The 15,066-nt window shown below is 52.1% G+C and overlaps 1 protein-coding gene across 5 annotated transcripts in view; it reads right to left on the bottom strand.

Moving 5' to 3' along the window:
* INPP5A (inositol polyphosphate-5-phosphatase A) overlaps positions 1 to 15,066 on the bottom strand; it is a 244,174-nt gene that overhangs the window by 68,803 nt on the left and 160,305 nt on the right. For all 5 annotated transcript variants that reach the window (XR_008510733.2, XM_024253980.2, XM_054523088.2 and 2 more), the window contains one exon: positions 10,146 to 10,249. Coding sequence is in view for 4 of the 5 variants with exons in the window: in XM_024253980.2 (XP_024109748.1) it covers positions 10,146 to 10,249 (104 nt within the window). In the remaining variant the exon portion in view is untranslated. The remainder of the gene's footprint in view (positions 1 to 10,145; positions 10,250 to 15,066) is intronic.

Genomic DNA, 15,066 nt, shown 5'->3' with positions numbered 1-15,066 from the left:
CGTTGATGCCCAGCCTGGGGTGGGAGGGGAAAGATATGAAGAAACGCGCCAACCTGCTGCTTGTGAGCCCCGTGTCCCCGTGTGAGAGCAGCTGCAGGGAAACCACTGTCACCACAGATGCTGATCAGGGAGCTTGAGACACACGGCCGCCCTCGGCGGGACCACAGGGAAGACTTGAGCAGCCGCACCCAGCCAGGCGTCCTGGACAGTGGGTGAGCTGCCCACCCCAACAGTGTGTGTGGCCTCTCACTGATCCCCACCACCCGCTGATGCTGCTCACCCACCGATGCCTCTCACCCACCGATGCCTCTCACTGATCCCCACCACCCACTGATGCCGCTCACCCACCGATGCCTCTCACCCACTGATGCCTCTCACTGATCCCCACCACCTGCTGATGCTGCTCACCCACTGCCCGCTCACCCACTGATGCCTCACTGATCTCCACCACCCAGCAGAGCCACCGAACGTGGAGCCTGAGGTCTGGTCTGAAAGTACCCCCAAAATTCAAGGTGAAACAGTCACCAGCATGAGATTCCAAAGAGGGGGTTCTTTAAGAGGTGGCAGGGCTCCCCTCGAGATGGCAAGGAGGCCCTCCTGCCCTCCCACCATGGAAGGTTCCTCTGCTGGGCCACCCAGTACAGCAGTGGCCAGCCACCGGGGCCACTGAGCATGCAAAGTGTGTGACTGAAGAACTGAATTTTAGATTCCATTTTATCTTCATTAATTTTAATTTAAACAGCCATGCAGAACAGGGTAGCTTCACAGCCTAGGCCTCTTGGGAAACCTTTGAAAACCACAGAAGGCACTGAGAAGAGGCTGACAGAGTTGAGTCCAAGGTCCACAAAGCAAAGTGCTTCAGGCAGTGGCGGGGGAACAGCAGCCACCAGGGCAAGGCACCACCCATTCCGTTCCCAGCAGCAGCCACATGCCTGGTGCTATCGGGAGCGGGGGTGGACAGGGGCTGGTATTCTTAGTGCTCACGGGCTGGCGGAGAAGGAAAGCAGAACAGGGAAGACCCTGTCTCCTCCACCACACTCTGAGGTCTGCCGAGGAGATGAAAGCAGATGAGAATCTGGAGTTAACTGTGGATGAAACACCCGTGAAGGAAGGGTCCAGCGTGGCGTGTTCCCTCTATCTAACACAGAGAGCGCAGAGATCAGAGGCTCTCCCTTTGACCCCACCTCACCACTGGCCACCGTCCCCTTTGGCTCCTCCAGTATGCGCACGTGCCGGACAACAGCTGCCCAAATGCTCTCTGCAAGGTCACCACAGCCTCCATAGGCAAACTCCTACAGACACTCGCCCTTCATCTCGCCTGGCCTGTTGGTGGCACCTGGCGGCACAGAGGCCCCTGCAGCCCCGTCTCCTTCTCCCTGTCTCCCTCCAGCACAGTGGCCCCCCCGCCCCGTCTCCTTCTCCCTGTCTCCCTCCAGCACAGCGCCCCCCACAGCTCCCTCCTGGGCATGGCTCTAGGGCTGTGGATTCCCAGGCATGAGGCCCTTCTTTGCCTGTCCCCACCCCAAGTGCTCCCTGCCCCCTAAGTGCTCCCACTCATGCTCAAGAAGGGAAATTCCAAGCCCCGCACACTGGTGGGGTGATGCTGAAGCCAGCCAACCCTTCCCGCACACACTGCGTTCTTCCCCTGTGCTCTGGATCCACCGCTGCTGTAAGAAGCGCCCTGGCACACAAACTGTTAATCCTCTGAATGTATGTTTTCCTCTCTCTGGCTGTTTTAAAGCTTTTCTCTTTGTCATCAATATTCTGAAGTTTCACTGCCATCCAAGTATGGGTTTATTTTTATATATCCTGCTCTGTATCCAAATTGTGCTCGGGAATTAAATTTTTAAAAATTTCTCCTTATCACTTCCAACACTGCTCCATTGCTTCTTTCTGGAATTTATTTTGGATTTATCTGAGCCTCTTAATAGTCTTTATGTCTTTTAACTGCTCTTTTCTATAAAAATAAAAAACATACAAACAACCAAACAAACACAAATGTTTGTCTGTCTTGACTACGCTTAGATGAACTCCTTAATGACATCGTCTAATTCTCTGATTCTCTCTTTGACCACATCTAGTCTAGAATCTGTTCTGTAATTTCTAATGCAGAATGTTTAATGTTTCTATAGGCTCCTCTTCATATTCCCTTTTCTTGTTTTATTTGAATAACATTTTTAATGAACCCTATCTTTCGCTTATCTCTTTGAGCAATTTAAACATACTTAAAGTCTGTCAGCTTTTCCCAAGAAACCAACTTTATTTGGGGTGAGTCTGTATTCTGGTGTCTGCTTGTCTCATAGATGTTCTTGATTTGCAGTCTCCTGGGGAGTGAGAGGCGCCCCCTCCTCACCTGTGCAGTTCCATGGCTGCCCCACCCAGCATCGTAAAAGGTCTGGGATCTCTGCTCCCCAGTGATACTGAGGCACCCACGGATGCACCCTCAGGGTCCACAGGTGGCTCCAGGCTTCCTCCTTCCAGGGCTGGTCCTTCTTCCCTCACCTGTAAAGTCCCAGGCCCCAGGTAAGCAGACTTTTAAAGAACTAATAGGCTTTATTTTTCAGAGCAGCTTTAGGCTTCCAGAAGAATTGAGCAGAAGGTACAGAGACTTCCTGTACACTCCTCCCGGCCTGGCCACACACTTGGACACCAGGCTGTGGCTCTACTCGTCGAGGAGGATCCATCCTCACACCACGAGCTGGCTCTGGTACTGAGCCCTCACCCCTGCCGTGCTCAGGCTGCCCTGCTTGCCAAACAACATGGGCTGCGCCAAAGCTCCTGGAGGCTGGCCAAGGCGTCCCCAGGCTACCGGTCTGGCTGCTGCACGGCACCATGCCCAGATGATCCAGGGAGCTCTATGGCGGGGTGGCGGGCTCCCTGCGTGCTGCACCAGACACTTGTCTCTGATTCCAAACATGTCCGCCTCCTCTCTCGGGGAGGCCATTTGCCCTGGGGAGCCTCTGTGTTCATTTCCCATAGGTAACTGTGTCTGCGATGGAAACACATCAGTGGGAAGCTGACCTGTGGGGAGAAGTGGGTGCTGCTGATGCCCCACAGTGGGCTCCATGCTCCCGCCAACGGTGCAGCTGGGACACCCCCAATGCTTGGACTCTCTCCCCTCCACTCAGCCTGCACTCCAGACAAGCTGCCTGCCACCTGTCCAGACGCCCTTCCTCCATCCTCCACACTCCAGACGAGCCGCCTGCTGCCTGCCGCCTGTCCAGACATCCTTCCTCCATCCTCCACACTCCAGACGAGCCACCTGCCGCCTGTCGCCTGTCCAGACGCCCTTTCTCCATCCTCCACACTCCAGACGAGCTGCCTGCTGCCTGTCTAGACGCCCTTCCTCCATCTTCCACACGTCCAAATCCAGCCTGCGCTTTCCGGGGAGACCGCCCACCTGGAACAGCCACCGCCCACCCCCCACGGCCCAGCCACACACAGGATCCACACCAGCAGCATCCAGGGCCTCAAGGCAGTGGGTAAGACAGGACTGCCAGGCTGCCAGGTTCAAGTCCCAGCTGTGGGGCCTTGGGCACAAGGAGGGGAGGACAGAGCCCATGTTGCCGGCGGGCTGTGAGGGCGTGGCTCTGCACACCAGCAGCTGCCGCGGGCTGGCATCCGACACACAGGCACACACCCAACCCTCAGGCCGACCAGAAAGGGAAGCTGAGGCTCACAGGTTAAGAACTGAACCTACGGTCCCTTGGCGGATTTAGGCTACAGTCACTGGGCCCAAGGCTGGGTTCTCACCCACGGGGGCTGCCATGGGAGAAGGCTGGACGTGTGACTGGTGACAAATCTACAGTAACCGGGTGAGGCTCCTCTACTAGTGACAGTGGGAGGCAGGTGTCTTTACAGGAGAAAAGGTACCGTCCCTGTAGGCCGAGGCACCTCAACACACAACGACTCCCCTAGAGCACCAGCGGCTCATCTTCCGTGCCTCGACACCTCCTGTCTGGGGGGACTGGGTGGCCTGACGTGCTTCGGGAACCAGACGCTGCAGCAGAGGTCAGGCCGAGCCTTCAGAACCCATGTGGGTGAAGCTGCGTGTGTGTGGGGGTGAAGCCACGCATGTGTGGGGGTGAAGCTGCATGTGGGGGTGAAGCCGTGTGTGTGTGTGTGTGTGGGGGTGAAGCTGCGTGTGTGTGTGGGGGTGAAGCTCCATGTGTGCATGGGGGTGAAGCTGCGCATGTGTGTGGGGGGCTGAAGCTGCACGTGTGTGTGGGGGTGAAGCCGTGCGTGTGGGGGGGTGAAGCCATGCGTGTGTGTCAGGGGTGAAGCCGCGTGTGTGTGTGGTGTGTGTGTGTGGTGTGTGTGTGTGAAGCCGCGTGTCTGTGTGGCAGCGAAGCCGCATGTGTGTGGGGGGGTGAAGTTGCGTGTGTGTGTGAGTGAAGCCACGTGTGTGTGTGTGTGGGGGGGGTGAAGCCACGTGTGTGTGTGTGTGGGGGGGGTGAAGCCGCGTGTGTGGGGGGGGATGAAGCTGCGTGTGTGTGGGGGGGTGAAGCGACGTGTGTGTGTGTGGGGGGGGTGAAGCCGCGTGTGTGGGGGGGGATGAAGCTGCGTGTGTGTGGGGGGGTGAAGCCACGTGTGTGTGTGTGGGGGGGGGGTGAAGCCGCGTGTGTGGGGGGGGATGAAGCTGCGTGTGTGTGGGGGGGTGAAGCGACGTGTGTGTGAAGATGGCCGAGGGCCAGTTCCCCAGAAACCAACTCCATCAGGGGCCTCCAGCTGGCGGGTGAGAAACCTGTGGTCAACGTGAACGGGAAGACAGGCACCGCGGGCACAGGGTTGTGCAGGAGGCACGTATGACAATGACCGCAAGAGCCCAGATCCATGTCCTCGCCAGCTGACGACAACCACAAGAGCCCAGCTCTGTCCTCGCCGATGCAATCACCAAGCGACCGGGACAGGTGTCTTGCCTGCACCAAGTCACAGGGGTGACTGCAGGGGAAGCTGGCCTTGTGAGACAGTCAGGACCAGCTCCTCTGGGAGAAATGGTGAGTCCGAAGGGTGGCGGGCACCCAATGGGAGGGAGGGGAGTCCCAACCCCAGTGTGTGGGCTCGGCAAGGAGCCTGGAGGCCGCTTCTAACCAGCACCGGGGCAGGGAGCCTGCAGGCCGCTCCTAACCAGCACCGGCAGGAGGCCCTCAGCCAGCTCCCACGTCCAGACTCACGCTAGTGCCCCTGCCACTCCCCCAAGCCCACAGTCACCCTGTGTAAACGAGTGCCCCGGCCCACCCCAAGCATCCCACAGCCCACTTCCTGGGTGCAGGCGCTGTCCATGTCCCCTGCTAGGACAGCCCATGAGGCTGGGGTCTCGGTCCTGCTGGATGGAGCCAGAGCCCCAGAGTACATTGTGGAACGAGAGAGCAGAGGTGCTCCGTGGCACGTGGAGGCAGGCGCTTCCCATGTGTGTCAGAGCTGTGCTGGGGCACTGCCTATCCTGCTTCCAGACAGGCAGTAGGGCCCGGGACACAGGGACACATCACCTCCTTGCACGCATGCCTCTGAATTCTGACAGGTACAGCAGAGACCCCAAACTGAGCACACCCAGGTTTTTACCTAGAATTTGCGATAACTGTCAACAGTTTTACTTCCATTAAAAATGCAAGGCATTTGTAAATTTTTGAACCAAAATTAATTATTCTCCTGAGTTTTCAATTATTTGTGTGAATTAAGGTGTGTGTTTGTGTGTCTTGAATCTATGTGCATGTGGGTACATCTTGGTTTTTTAGATTTTTAAGTTTTCCACAGTAATGGAGAATTTTTTTCAACATTAATTATCCATAGACTGAATAAATAAAACGAGAAACAATGTTATTTTTGAATAATATAAATTGGTCATAACTGTAATTTTAGGATTCTAATTTAAGATTTTTAAATAAATTTCAAATGAATCTCAGAAAATTTAACAGTATATTATCATAACCAACTATTTTCTAAAGTATTTGTAGAAAATAAGTTCCTTTTGAGGTAAGCGCATCAGAGCAGCTACGACTGCACTAAGACTACGTTTCGAGGGATTTTACAGCAGGAACACATGAAGCCACAGCCCACAGCATCCTGACACTTCCATGGCGCGTGGCTGCAGGTGCAGTCACATCCTTGGGTTTAGGGTGGGATGCGCGGTGCGGGGAGAGTCCTCCAGAGGGCGTCCCACGCACCCTTCGGTGGCCCCGCCAGCACTCAGGACAGGCACCGCCCTCATTTCCCCAGCGAGGAAACTGGGGCCTGAAGACCGCCAGCTCTTTGGAGAAAGAACCAGAACCGGAACCACCGCCCCAATTCCTGCACTGAAGTCCCCACTTCCTGACGCCTCACTCCCCTTGCTGGCCAAGCCCCAAGCACGCAGCCAGGGCTGGGGTGGGGTGGCCCAAGAGGAAGGAGGTCCCCAGAGTCATCAGCAGGTTCAGGGGCCCCTCCCAGAGGCCACGCCCCCACGGGCGCACCTGAGCACCCCAGCCTGAGGTGGACGCACCCCACACCCAACACTGTCCTCCGGAGCAGGGCCGGGAAGTGCTGGGAGGCAGAGACGGGCGTCCTGGGGCCTCAGCCAACGCTCACGTGCTCAGGACTCAGGAAGACCCCAGAAGCTTCTGGATGTACATACTTGTTGCTCTGGCCACGGCAAATGGAGGCAGAGGGTGTATGGCCAGGGCTGGGGGTCTCCTCCATCCCAGGCTGTGTGTGGGAACTTTCTGGTCACCGGCCACCTTCAAAGCCCTCGCTCGGGGAGCCCTCAGGAGCCTGCAGATGGGATGGCCGTGGCTCCGCTCTCCTGAGGCGGCCGCCCCCCAGCCCATGTTGGCTCCTCTACTCCCAGAGAGGTTTTCACCTCAGAAATGACACCCACGTCACGTGGGGGTGGGGGCACATCCTTCACCTGACAATATGAAGTCTCTGTCCGGCCCCTGTTAATAGGGTTCCTTCAGCAGGCAGATGGATAGCGAATCCAGCCGGTTTCATCCACTAAAAGACGGCATAAATCGCCACGGAGAAAAGAGAGGCTGCGGGGAGGTTATCGCCACACAGCCCTCACGCCGAAGGCCCGCTCAGAGCATTAGTGGAATTAATTCATCTTTCATAAGAGCTTGCAGCTGGCCCTGTGATCTATGGTAACAACCAATTTCTCACTACGGGCAAAAGGAAAAAAATGACTCGCCCTGATCGACTACACAAATCTGCTTTTTAAAAATGGCCTCACATTATCTGGAGTGTGGCTCCCAGAGGCATCATTTGAAATTCATACCAAGCCAAAAGCATCCATAAATCAGCAGAGAAAGTTTTGTTAGTTTCTGCAGCGGCCGTAATTATCTGAGACTGCATTATACCCCCATCAAGGTAATTACATTTAGATTACCCTTAAGTGATGGTAATAAAAGACAGAGAAATCAGTCGGAAACTAGTCCTTCCTCCAAAATGTGTTGGAACACAGCGAGAGGTCGGGTGCAGAGGCACAGAGGGAGGGGTGGGCCCGGCCTGGCTGCCAGGCCCAGACCCCCATGGCTCCCCGGGCCCCTCCCTCCTCCTTCCTCCCTCCAGCAGGGACACAGGGTGCCACATAGGCTCTGTGGGGTTAAAAACCCACACTAGGGACAGAATGTTAGAGGCTTACAGTTTTTAAAGTGAGAGTTTCCTTTTGTTAATTTACCAGGGAAGAGGAAACGTCGGAAAACCTTTGCAGATCATCAAACACACGGGTCCCGGGAGGATTTCTAAGACGATGATGTGGCAGGGCTGGCCCTGACCCACAGGGAGGCCTCGGCCCAGGGCAGGGGCTGGCCCCCCGTCCCAGCCACCAGCAGCCACGAGGATCTGCTGAGCAGCTGACCACCAGGCTGCAGACAGCGACACGCTGCTCTCCCAGGGGTGAGACGGGTCCACACAGAGGCTCGGCGCCTTTTCCTCCCAGGAATCGTCTACTTTCCAGAATGTGCCTTCTCCTCTGCCTGTGGGCACACTGCACAACACTGGGGCTGGACCCAGGCTGGGGGCTGGGGTTTCTATACAAACCGGGGCTGAGGCTGCTCTTCCCGGGGGAGGGGGCGGCCCCTCGTGCTATGCCCTCCACAGACCCATACCAGCAGGCCCCTAGCATCACAGGGCCTCAGAGTACTGGCATTAGGGACCAAGGCCAGGGGCCACACTCAGACCCCTGCCAGGGCACCCACCCTTCAAAGGGTGGCAAAGTCATAGCAGAGGCCCCCAGATCTTGCCCAACTTCAGCCTGGGCCCCGGGCCTCAGCTCCCCGCTTGCTGGGTCCAGAAGAGAAGCCTGAGGCGCAGGTGCAAGAAGGAGGTCCTGCTGGCCAGAGTGGCAGGGCTGCTTCAGGGCGGGGCTGAGAGACGAAGGGGTCAGGAGCCTGTGTGGCTGCCTGGGAGGACCCTAGAGTGTCTGTTCCTTGCTGAGGGCCCGCTGCCTCCGAGCTTCCCACCCTGGCTGACCCTGCGGGCCCTGGCCCCTCAGGACACACCTCGGCCCCCACCCCCAGCGGCTATGGGGCTCCCTGTGGGCTCTCCTACCCTATCCAGAGTGGACAGGACCCAGTGAATAAGTGGACACCTGGTGGGGAGGGGACAGCCCAGCAGCACCTGGTCCAGCCACGGCCCTGGACAGCAATGCAGCCACATGGGTCCTGAGACGAGGTGCCAGGTCAACAGCCCCTGCCTGGACCAGCCCAGCCACCCACAGCTGCTCTCCTCGTGCCATCAGGTGGCAGCGCCTGGCCCTGCCCAGCCCAGGACCCCCCAGCACCCACGCTTCCCACAAAGGGCCCTGAGTCTGTCTCTGGTCACTCTGAGATGAGCCTTGGCCAGGTTCAAGAGAGGCCAGAGTTCAGCTCACAGGCTCTCCAGGGGAACCGCAGCCCCCACCCTGCCCTTCCGATGGGCCTGCACCACAGGCGGCCCCTTCAGGGAGGCTGTCATGACCCAGGGACGCGACTGTGCATGGAGAAGACCATGGAGCTTTCCTGCATGTCCTTTCCAACTGCTGGACATCCGGAGCGGAGGGAGGCAAGCGGGCGGTGCCGGAAGCAGGACTGAGGATGGGAAGCTGGCCCACTGACACAGCGTCCTTGGCCTAGGGAAGACGGATGAGGAGGCCGAGCCACAGGGTGACAGGAGCGCCCCATCCTTCATGGGGTGGCCACAGTCCCTCACTCAAGGTGCGGGCCATAAAGCAAGTTAATAAAGTTGTGGCCTTGCTGGAAGTCAGCTCCGTAGCAGCCTCGGCCTGCACAGCTCTCCTGGAGACAGGACCGCAGAGCAATCCTTCTTGGGGCTGCCTGCGCAGACAAGTCCGGACAAGAGCTCCTATATCACAGCCTGGACACCCCCAAACCTGCGTCCAGCTGCCAGCTGTTCAGTCTCAGTGCCTGGGCTGCTTCTGGCCACAGTGCCTGCACCCCATTGTGATTTAGCAGATGACGAAGGGCAAAGCAGCAAACGCTGCCTCGACAGGTTAACTATACAGCCAGGGAGACGCCGACAATGCCGCGTGTGAGGTTTACCCAAAGATCTCGTGCAAAGAGCAACAGCTGCACACACACAGCTCAGCAAAAGTGCATGGCTGCCAGAAGGAGACACCAATTTCTTATCAACACTGTGTCTGGCAGTGAGACGACAAATGCCTTCCACACATTTTGATTCTAAACTCTCCGTGTGATGCAGGCATAACTGCTGGGACCCTGCTGCTCGAAGCCTGGTACAACCACCAAGGCTTTATTGGACACGGGACCGTGTCCCTGCCCCACACTCACACCACACACGACTGTCAGCCACTGTCTTGGTTACCACCAGCCAGCCCGACCCTCTCCCAGCTGGGCGTGCGGGAGACCCCAGGTGCACGCCAGGGGAGCTGAATGATTTTCCTACATCTTTTGGCAAAGGTTCTTTTTCCTGGATACGAGGATTCAGAAACTTACTGATTACTTAGTGCTAATGCCTTGGATTCTCACTGCCCTTACGTGTGACAGCCCAGACCAACCACAGAAGCCTGGACTCCCAGGAAGACAGATTATCGGAGGTAACAACAGCCAGCTGTGACTAGCAACAGTGCAATGCGAAAATTCCGTGTTCCATGTCACTTCTGACTGGCTCACTCTGGGGAGTAAACTCGTCAGTGAGAAAGCCTCGCTACGTACCTCGGGGAAGTAGTCCTGCGGAAACTTCTCCTTCTCCAGCATGGGCGTGCTCTCTAAGGTATCCGAGTAGATCTCTTTGCCAGCGACCTTTCTATACTTCTTAGCTGGAAGAGACCAGAAGGACGAGGTGACTATCCCATCGTTGTGCCCCATCCAACCAGCCTGGAGCACAATCTGTTTCCACCCCACTTGCAGCCCGATGGGAGCAAGAGCAGCCCCCAAAGAGGAGGCCCTGACGAGGGGGCCGACCCAGAACAGACCCCCGGCGGGCCGGCTGCTCCATGCCTGGGGTTCATAAATTCCCCCCCCATGACCTGGAATCTGACACTCCCCTCCATTATCCCGAGAGCTCCCGGACTGCAGATTTACAGGAGCTAATTGGCATCCTCTTTTAAACCCGTGAATATATTTAAGAGGGCTGTAGAATTACCATTCACTCAGACCTTCACATGAATTTATTCAATAACATCGATTTCCTCCCCATATCCAGCCTCCATCACTCATATTCCAGGGAAGAGGTTTATGTGCGACGGTGAGAGAGGCAGCTCGCAGCAGGGCGCCTCCCAGATGGGCTTTGCCAGTGGCTGCTTGGCACCTTTCCTGGACCCCCCAGTGGATAGGCCAGGCCCAGGGACACAGGCCCCCACTATGGGCAGGGCCCGTCTCACTATTGTTTACAACCAGGCCTCAGCCTTCTTTTTATGGACAGGTAGCTCCACACCCAAGGTGGGGTGTGATCAAGGATGGCAGGGATCCATTCCTCAAACTCCTGCTGGGTCCAGTAGACAGGTGGCTGCTGGCCTCTTTGCAAGATGCCACAGGATGGCTCCTGGGCCACTGAGGTGACACTTCTGGGTGTCAAGGAGGTTCCTGGAGACCACTTTGGAGCAGTGTGTTGTGTCCCACAAGCAGCTTCAACCTGCAGTTTCTGGGGTATTATCCACCCCACTATGGCAGGCGGGACAGAGGGGGCAACCTGAGGACCACAGCACCATGGGCCGAGGTACTGAGTCACCACTGGGGTGAGCAGGAGTTCCAGGAAAAAGCAGAGTGCTGTGGTCTGGCCCAGCCCTGGGTGCTGTGGTGTGGCCTGGCCCTGGGTACTGTGACCTGGCCCAGCCCTAGGCACACAGTCCTGGATGTGGGTGCCTCATGGACAGAAGACAGCATGAGATGTTTCAGCGACTTATGGAGCATGGACAGAACATGAAATAGAGGCCATTCCCTAAACTCGGAGCTTAGACACCACGGATCCTTTCACGTCTCCACAGTTCTGCCTTTTCCAGAGTGTCACAGAGTTGGAATCACACAGTGTGTGGCCTTTTCAGGTTGGCTTCTTTCATTGGTAGCAGGCGTGTCAGGCTCCTCTGTGTCTTCTCGCGGCTTCAAAGCTCATTTCTTTTTATCACTGAATAACACCCCGTGGAGGTGACATGCCACAGTCTGCTTGTCACCCACAAGGCAGAACAGCAAGTCTTGAAGTCGGGAAGTGCAGGCTCTGACTCTGCTCTTCTTCAAAACTCTGGGCTGTTCTGGGTATTTTGCTTTCCACACAACCTTTACAGTCAGTTTGTCAATGGCATGACACACCTTGCTGGGGTTGTATTGAATCCATAGCTGAAGTTGGGAAGAGCTGAGCCCTTGACAGTATTGGGTTTTCCCATCTGCCCTAGTCCACTGGGCAGCTATAGCAAAATAGACTGGGTGGTTTGTAAACAAAGTAAGTGTCTTTCTCCTAGTTTGCGGGGATGGGAAGTCCAAGATCAGGGTGCTAGGAGATGAGGTTCCTCACAGATGGTGCCTTGTGTGTCCTCACACATAGAAGGGGCAAATGAACTCCCAGCCTCTTCCATGAGGACTCCGATCCCATTCGTGAGGGCTCTGACCTCACACTCTATCAGCCTCCCAAGGCTCCACCTCTTAACGCCATCACCTTAGGGGTTAGGAGGTCAGCAGATGAATTTGGGGCTGTGGGACCCTACATTCCAACCATAGCACTATCCATGAAGACGAAACCTCTCTCCATTTATCTAGATCTTCTTTATTCCATCAGAGTTTTATAGTTTTCCTCATAGAGATCTTGTATTAATTTGTTAGATGTATTCCTAAGTACTTCCTTGTGGTGTGTGCTTAAGCAAATGGTATTACGTTTTTAATTTAAAATTCCACCTGTTTATTGCTGCTATATAGGAAAGCAATTGACTTCTGTATATTAACTAGGCATCCCGCAATGTTGCTATAATTGCTTATTAGTACCAGGCTTGTCTGTTATTGTTGCTGACTCTTTGAGACTCTTGGCATAATCATATCATCTGAGAACAGATATAGTTCTATCTCCCGTCACCCCATCAATATGGCTTTTATTTCCTTTTCTTGTCTTATTACATTATCTAAGATTTTCAGTAAGATGTTGAAAAGAAGTAGGAGACAAGGCATCCTCGCCTTGTTCCTGATCTCATAGGAAAAGCATCTAATTTCTCATTAAGTGTGGTATTCACTGTAGGATTTTTGGAGCTCTTCTTTATCAAGTTGAGGAAGTTCCCCTCTATTCCTAGTATGCTGGGAGTTTTTTTCAAATCATGAAGAGATGTGGATTTTGGGAAATGCTTTTTCTGCATCTATTCTATAGTCATATGATTTTCCTTCTTTTGCCTGTTGCTGTGATGGATTACATTAATTGATTTTTAAATGCTGAACCAGCCTGTATACCAGGAGCAAATCTCGGTTGGTCATAGTATATAACTGACTGTTGAGAATTTTGTTCAGCATTTTTGTTTACAGTTCATAGTTTTCCGTCTTTGTAATGTCTTTATCTGGTTTTAGTATTAGGGTAATGCTGGCCTTATAGAATGATTTAGGATGTTTGTCCTCTGCTTATATTTTCTGGAAAAGATTGTAGAGAACTGGTATAATGTCTTCCTTAAATGCTTGATAGAATTCACCAGTGAAACCATTTGGGTCTGATGCTTTTTTAGCAGGTTATTAATTACTTATTCAATGTTGTTAATAGCTATAGACCTGTTCAGAGTATCTAGTTTTCCTTGTATGAGTTTTCATAGATGGTGTCTTTCAAGGAATTGGCCCATCTAAGTTATTACATTTATAGGCAGAAATTAATGATATTCTTTTATTATCCTTTAAATGTCCACAGGGTCAGCAGTAATGGCCCCTCTCTAATTTCTGATATTAATAATTTGTGTCTTCTCTCTTTTTTTCTTAGTCTGGCTAGAGGTTGATCGATTTTATTGATCTCTTTAAAGAATCAGATTTGGTTTTGTTAATTTTCTCTATTCATTTCCTGTTTTCAATTCTGTTGCTTTCTGTTCCAATTTTCGTTATTTCTTTTCTTCTGCTTACTTTGAAATTTTCTTTTCTTCTTCTAGCTTTCTAAGGTAGAAGCTTAGATAATTGATTTTAGCTCTTTCTTCCTTTCTTCTTAGCACTTTTTTCTTTTTAGCTTCTTTTCTTTTTAGCTCTTTCTTATATGCATTGGATGCTATAAATTTACCTCTAAACATTACTTTTGCTAATATCCCATGAATGTTAAGCTGTATTTACATTTTCATTTGGTTCAAAATATTTTTAAATTTCTTGAGACTTCTTTGACTCATATGTTATTTAGATATGTGTTGTTTAATATTCAAGTATTTGGGGATTTTCCAGCTACTTTTCTGGTACTGATATCTAGTTTAATTCCATTGTAATCTATGAGCATGCTGTATATGGTTTCTATTCTTTTAAATTTGTAAAGGTGTGTTTTATGGCCCAGATTGTGATCTGTCTTAGTGAACGTTCCATGTGAGCTTGATAAAAACGTATATTCTGTTGTTACTGGATGAGGTATCCCATAAATGTCAATTAGATCAATTTGTTTGACAGCGCTGTTGAGTTAAACTATGTCTTTCCTGATTTTATGCTTGCCAAATCTGTTCATTCCTGATACAGAGTGTTGAAGTCTCTAACTATGATAGTGGATTCATCTGTTTCTCTTGGCAGTTCTACTCGTTTTTGCCTCGTGTATTTTGACACTCTGTTGTTAGGCACCTAGATATTAAGGATTGTTATGTATTCTTGGAGATCTGATCTTTTTATGATGATGTAATATCCCTCTTTACTGCTGAAAGCTTTCCTAGCTCTGAAGTCTGCTGTGCCTATTCTGATAATTTCTCATATTAATAATTTGTGTCATTTTTTTTCTTAGTCTGGCTAGAGGTTTATCCATTTTATTGATTTTTTTCAAACAACCAGCTTTTGGTTTAATTTACTTTTCTTCTAGTTTCCTAAGGTACAAGCTTAGATCATTGATTTCAGATCTTTCTGCTTTTCTAATATATGTATTTGATGCTATAAATTAATATGGCTCCTCCAGCTTTCTTTTGGCCTAAGTTTTCCTTTGATTCATGTTAGAACAGTATACCTTCCTCCATCCCTTATCTATTAATCTTTAGGTGTTTATATAAATGGGTTTCTAGAAGACAACACATAGTTGGGTATTTTTTTTTAATCCACTCTGACAGTCTCTGTCCTTTAATTGGTATATTTAGACCATTCATATTTAAAGGGATCGTTGATACAGTTGGAGTAATATTTACCATATTTGTAAGTTTTCTATTTGTTGTCTTTGTTCTTTGTATCTTTGGGGTCTCCCATTCTTTATCTGCCTTCTCTGGCTTTTACTGGGCATTTTATATGGTTCCATTATCTCTCCTCTCTTAACACATCAATTATACTTCTTTTAAAAAGCTTTTCAGTGGTTGCCATAGTTTGCAATATACATGTATAACTAATCCAAGTCCACTTTTAAATACTATATTCCTTAAAACGATAGTACAGTTTTCTTATAACAGAGTACCCTAAATTCCTCCCTCCTGTCCTTATGACATTTCTGTTATTCATTCCACTTATCCATAAGCTGCAGTTA

This window comes from Pongo abelii, chromosome 8, assembly GCF_028885655.2.
Source record: "Pongo abelii isolate AG06213 chromosome 8, NHGRI_mPonAbe1-v2.0_pri, whole genome shotgun sequence".
NCBI classification, from domain to species: domain Eukaryota; kingdom Metazoa; phylum Chordata; class Mammalia; order Primates; family Hominidae; genus Pongo; species Pongo abelii.
This window is presented reverse-complemented; position numbering and strand designations above follow the sequence as displayed.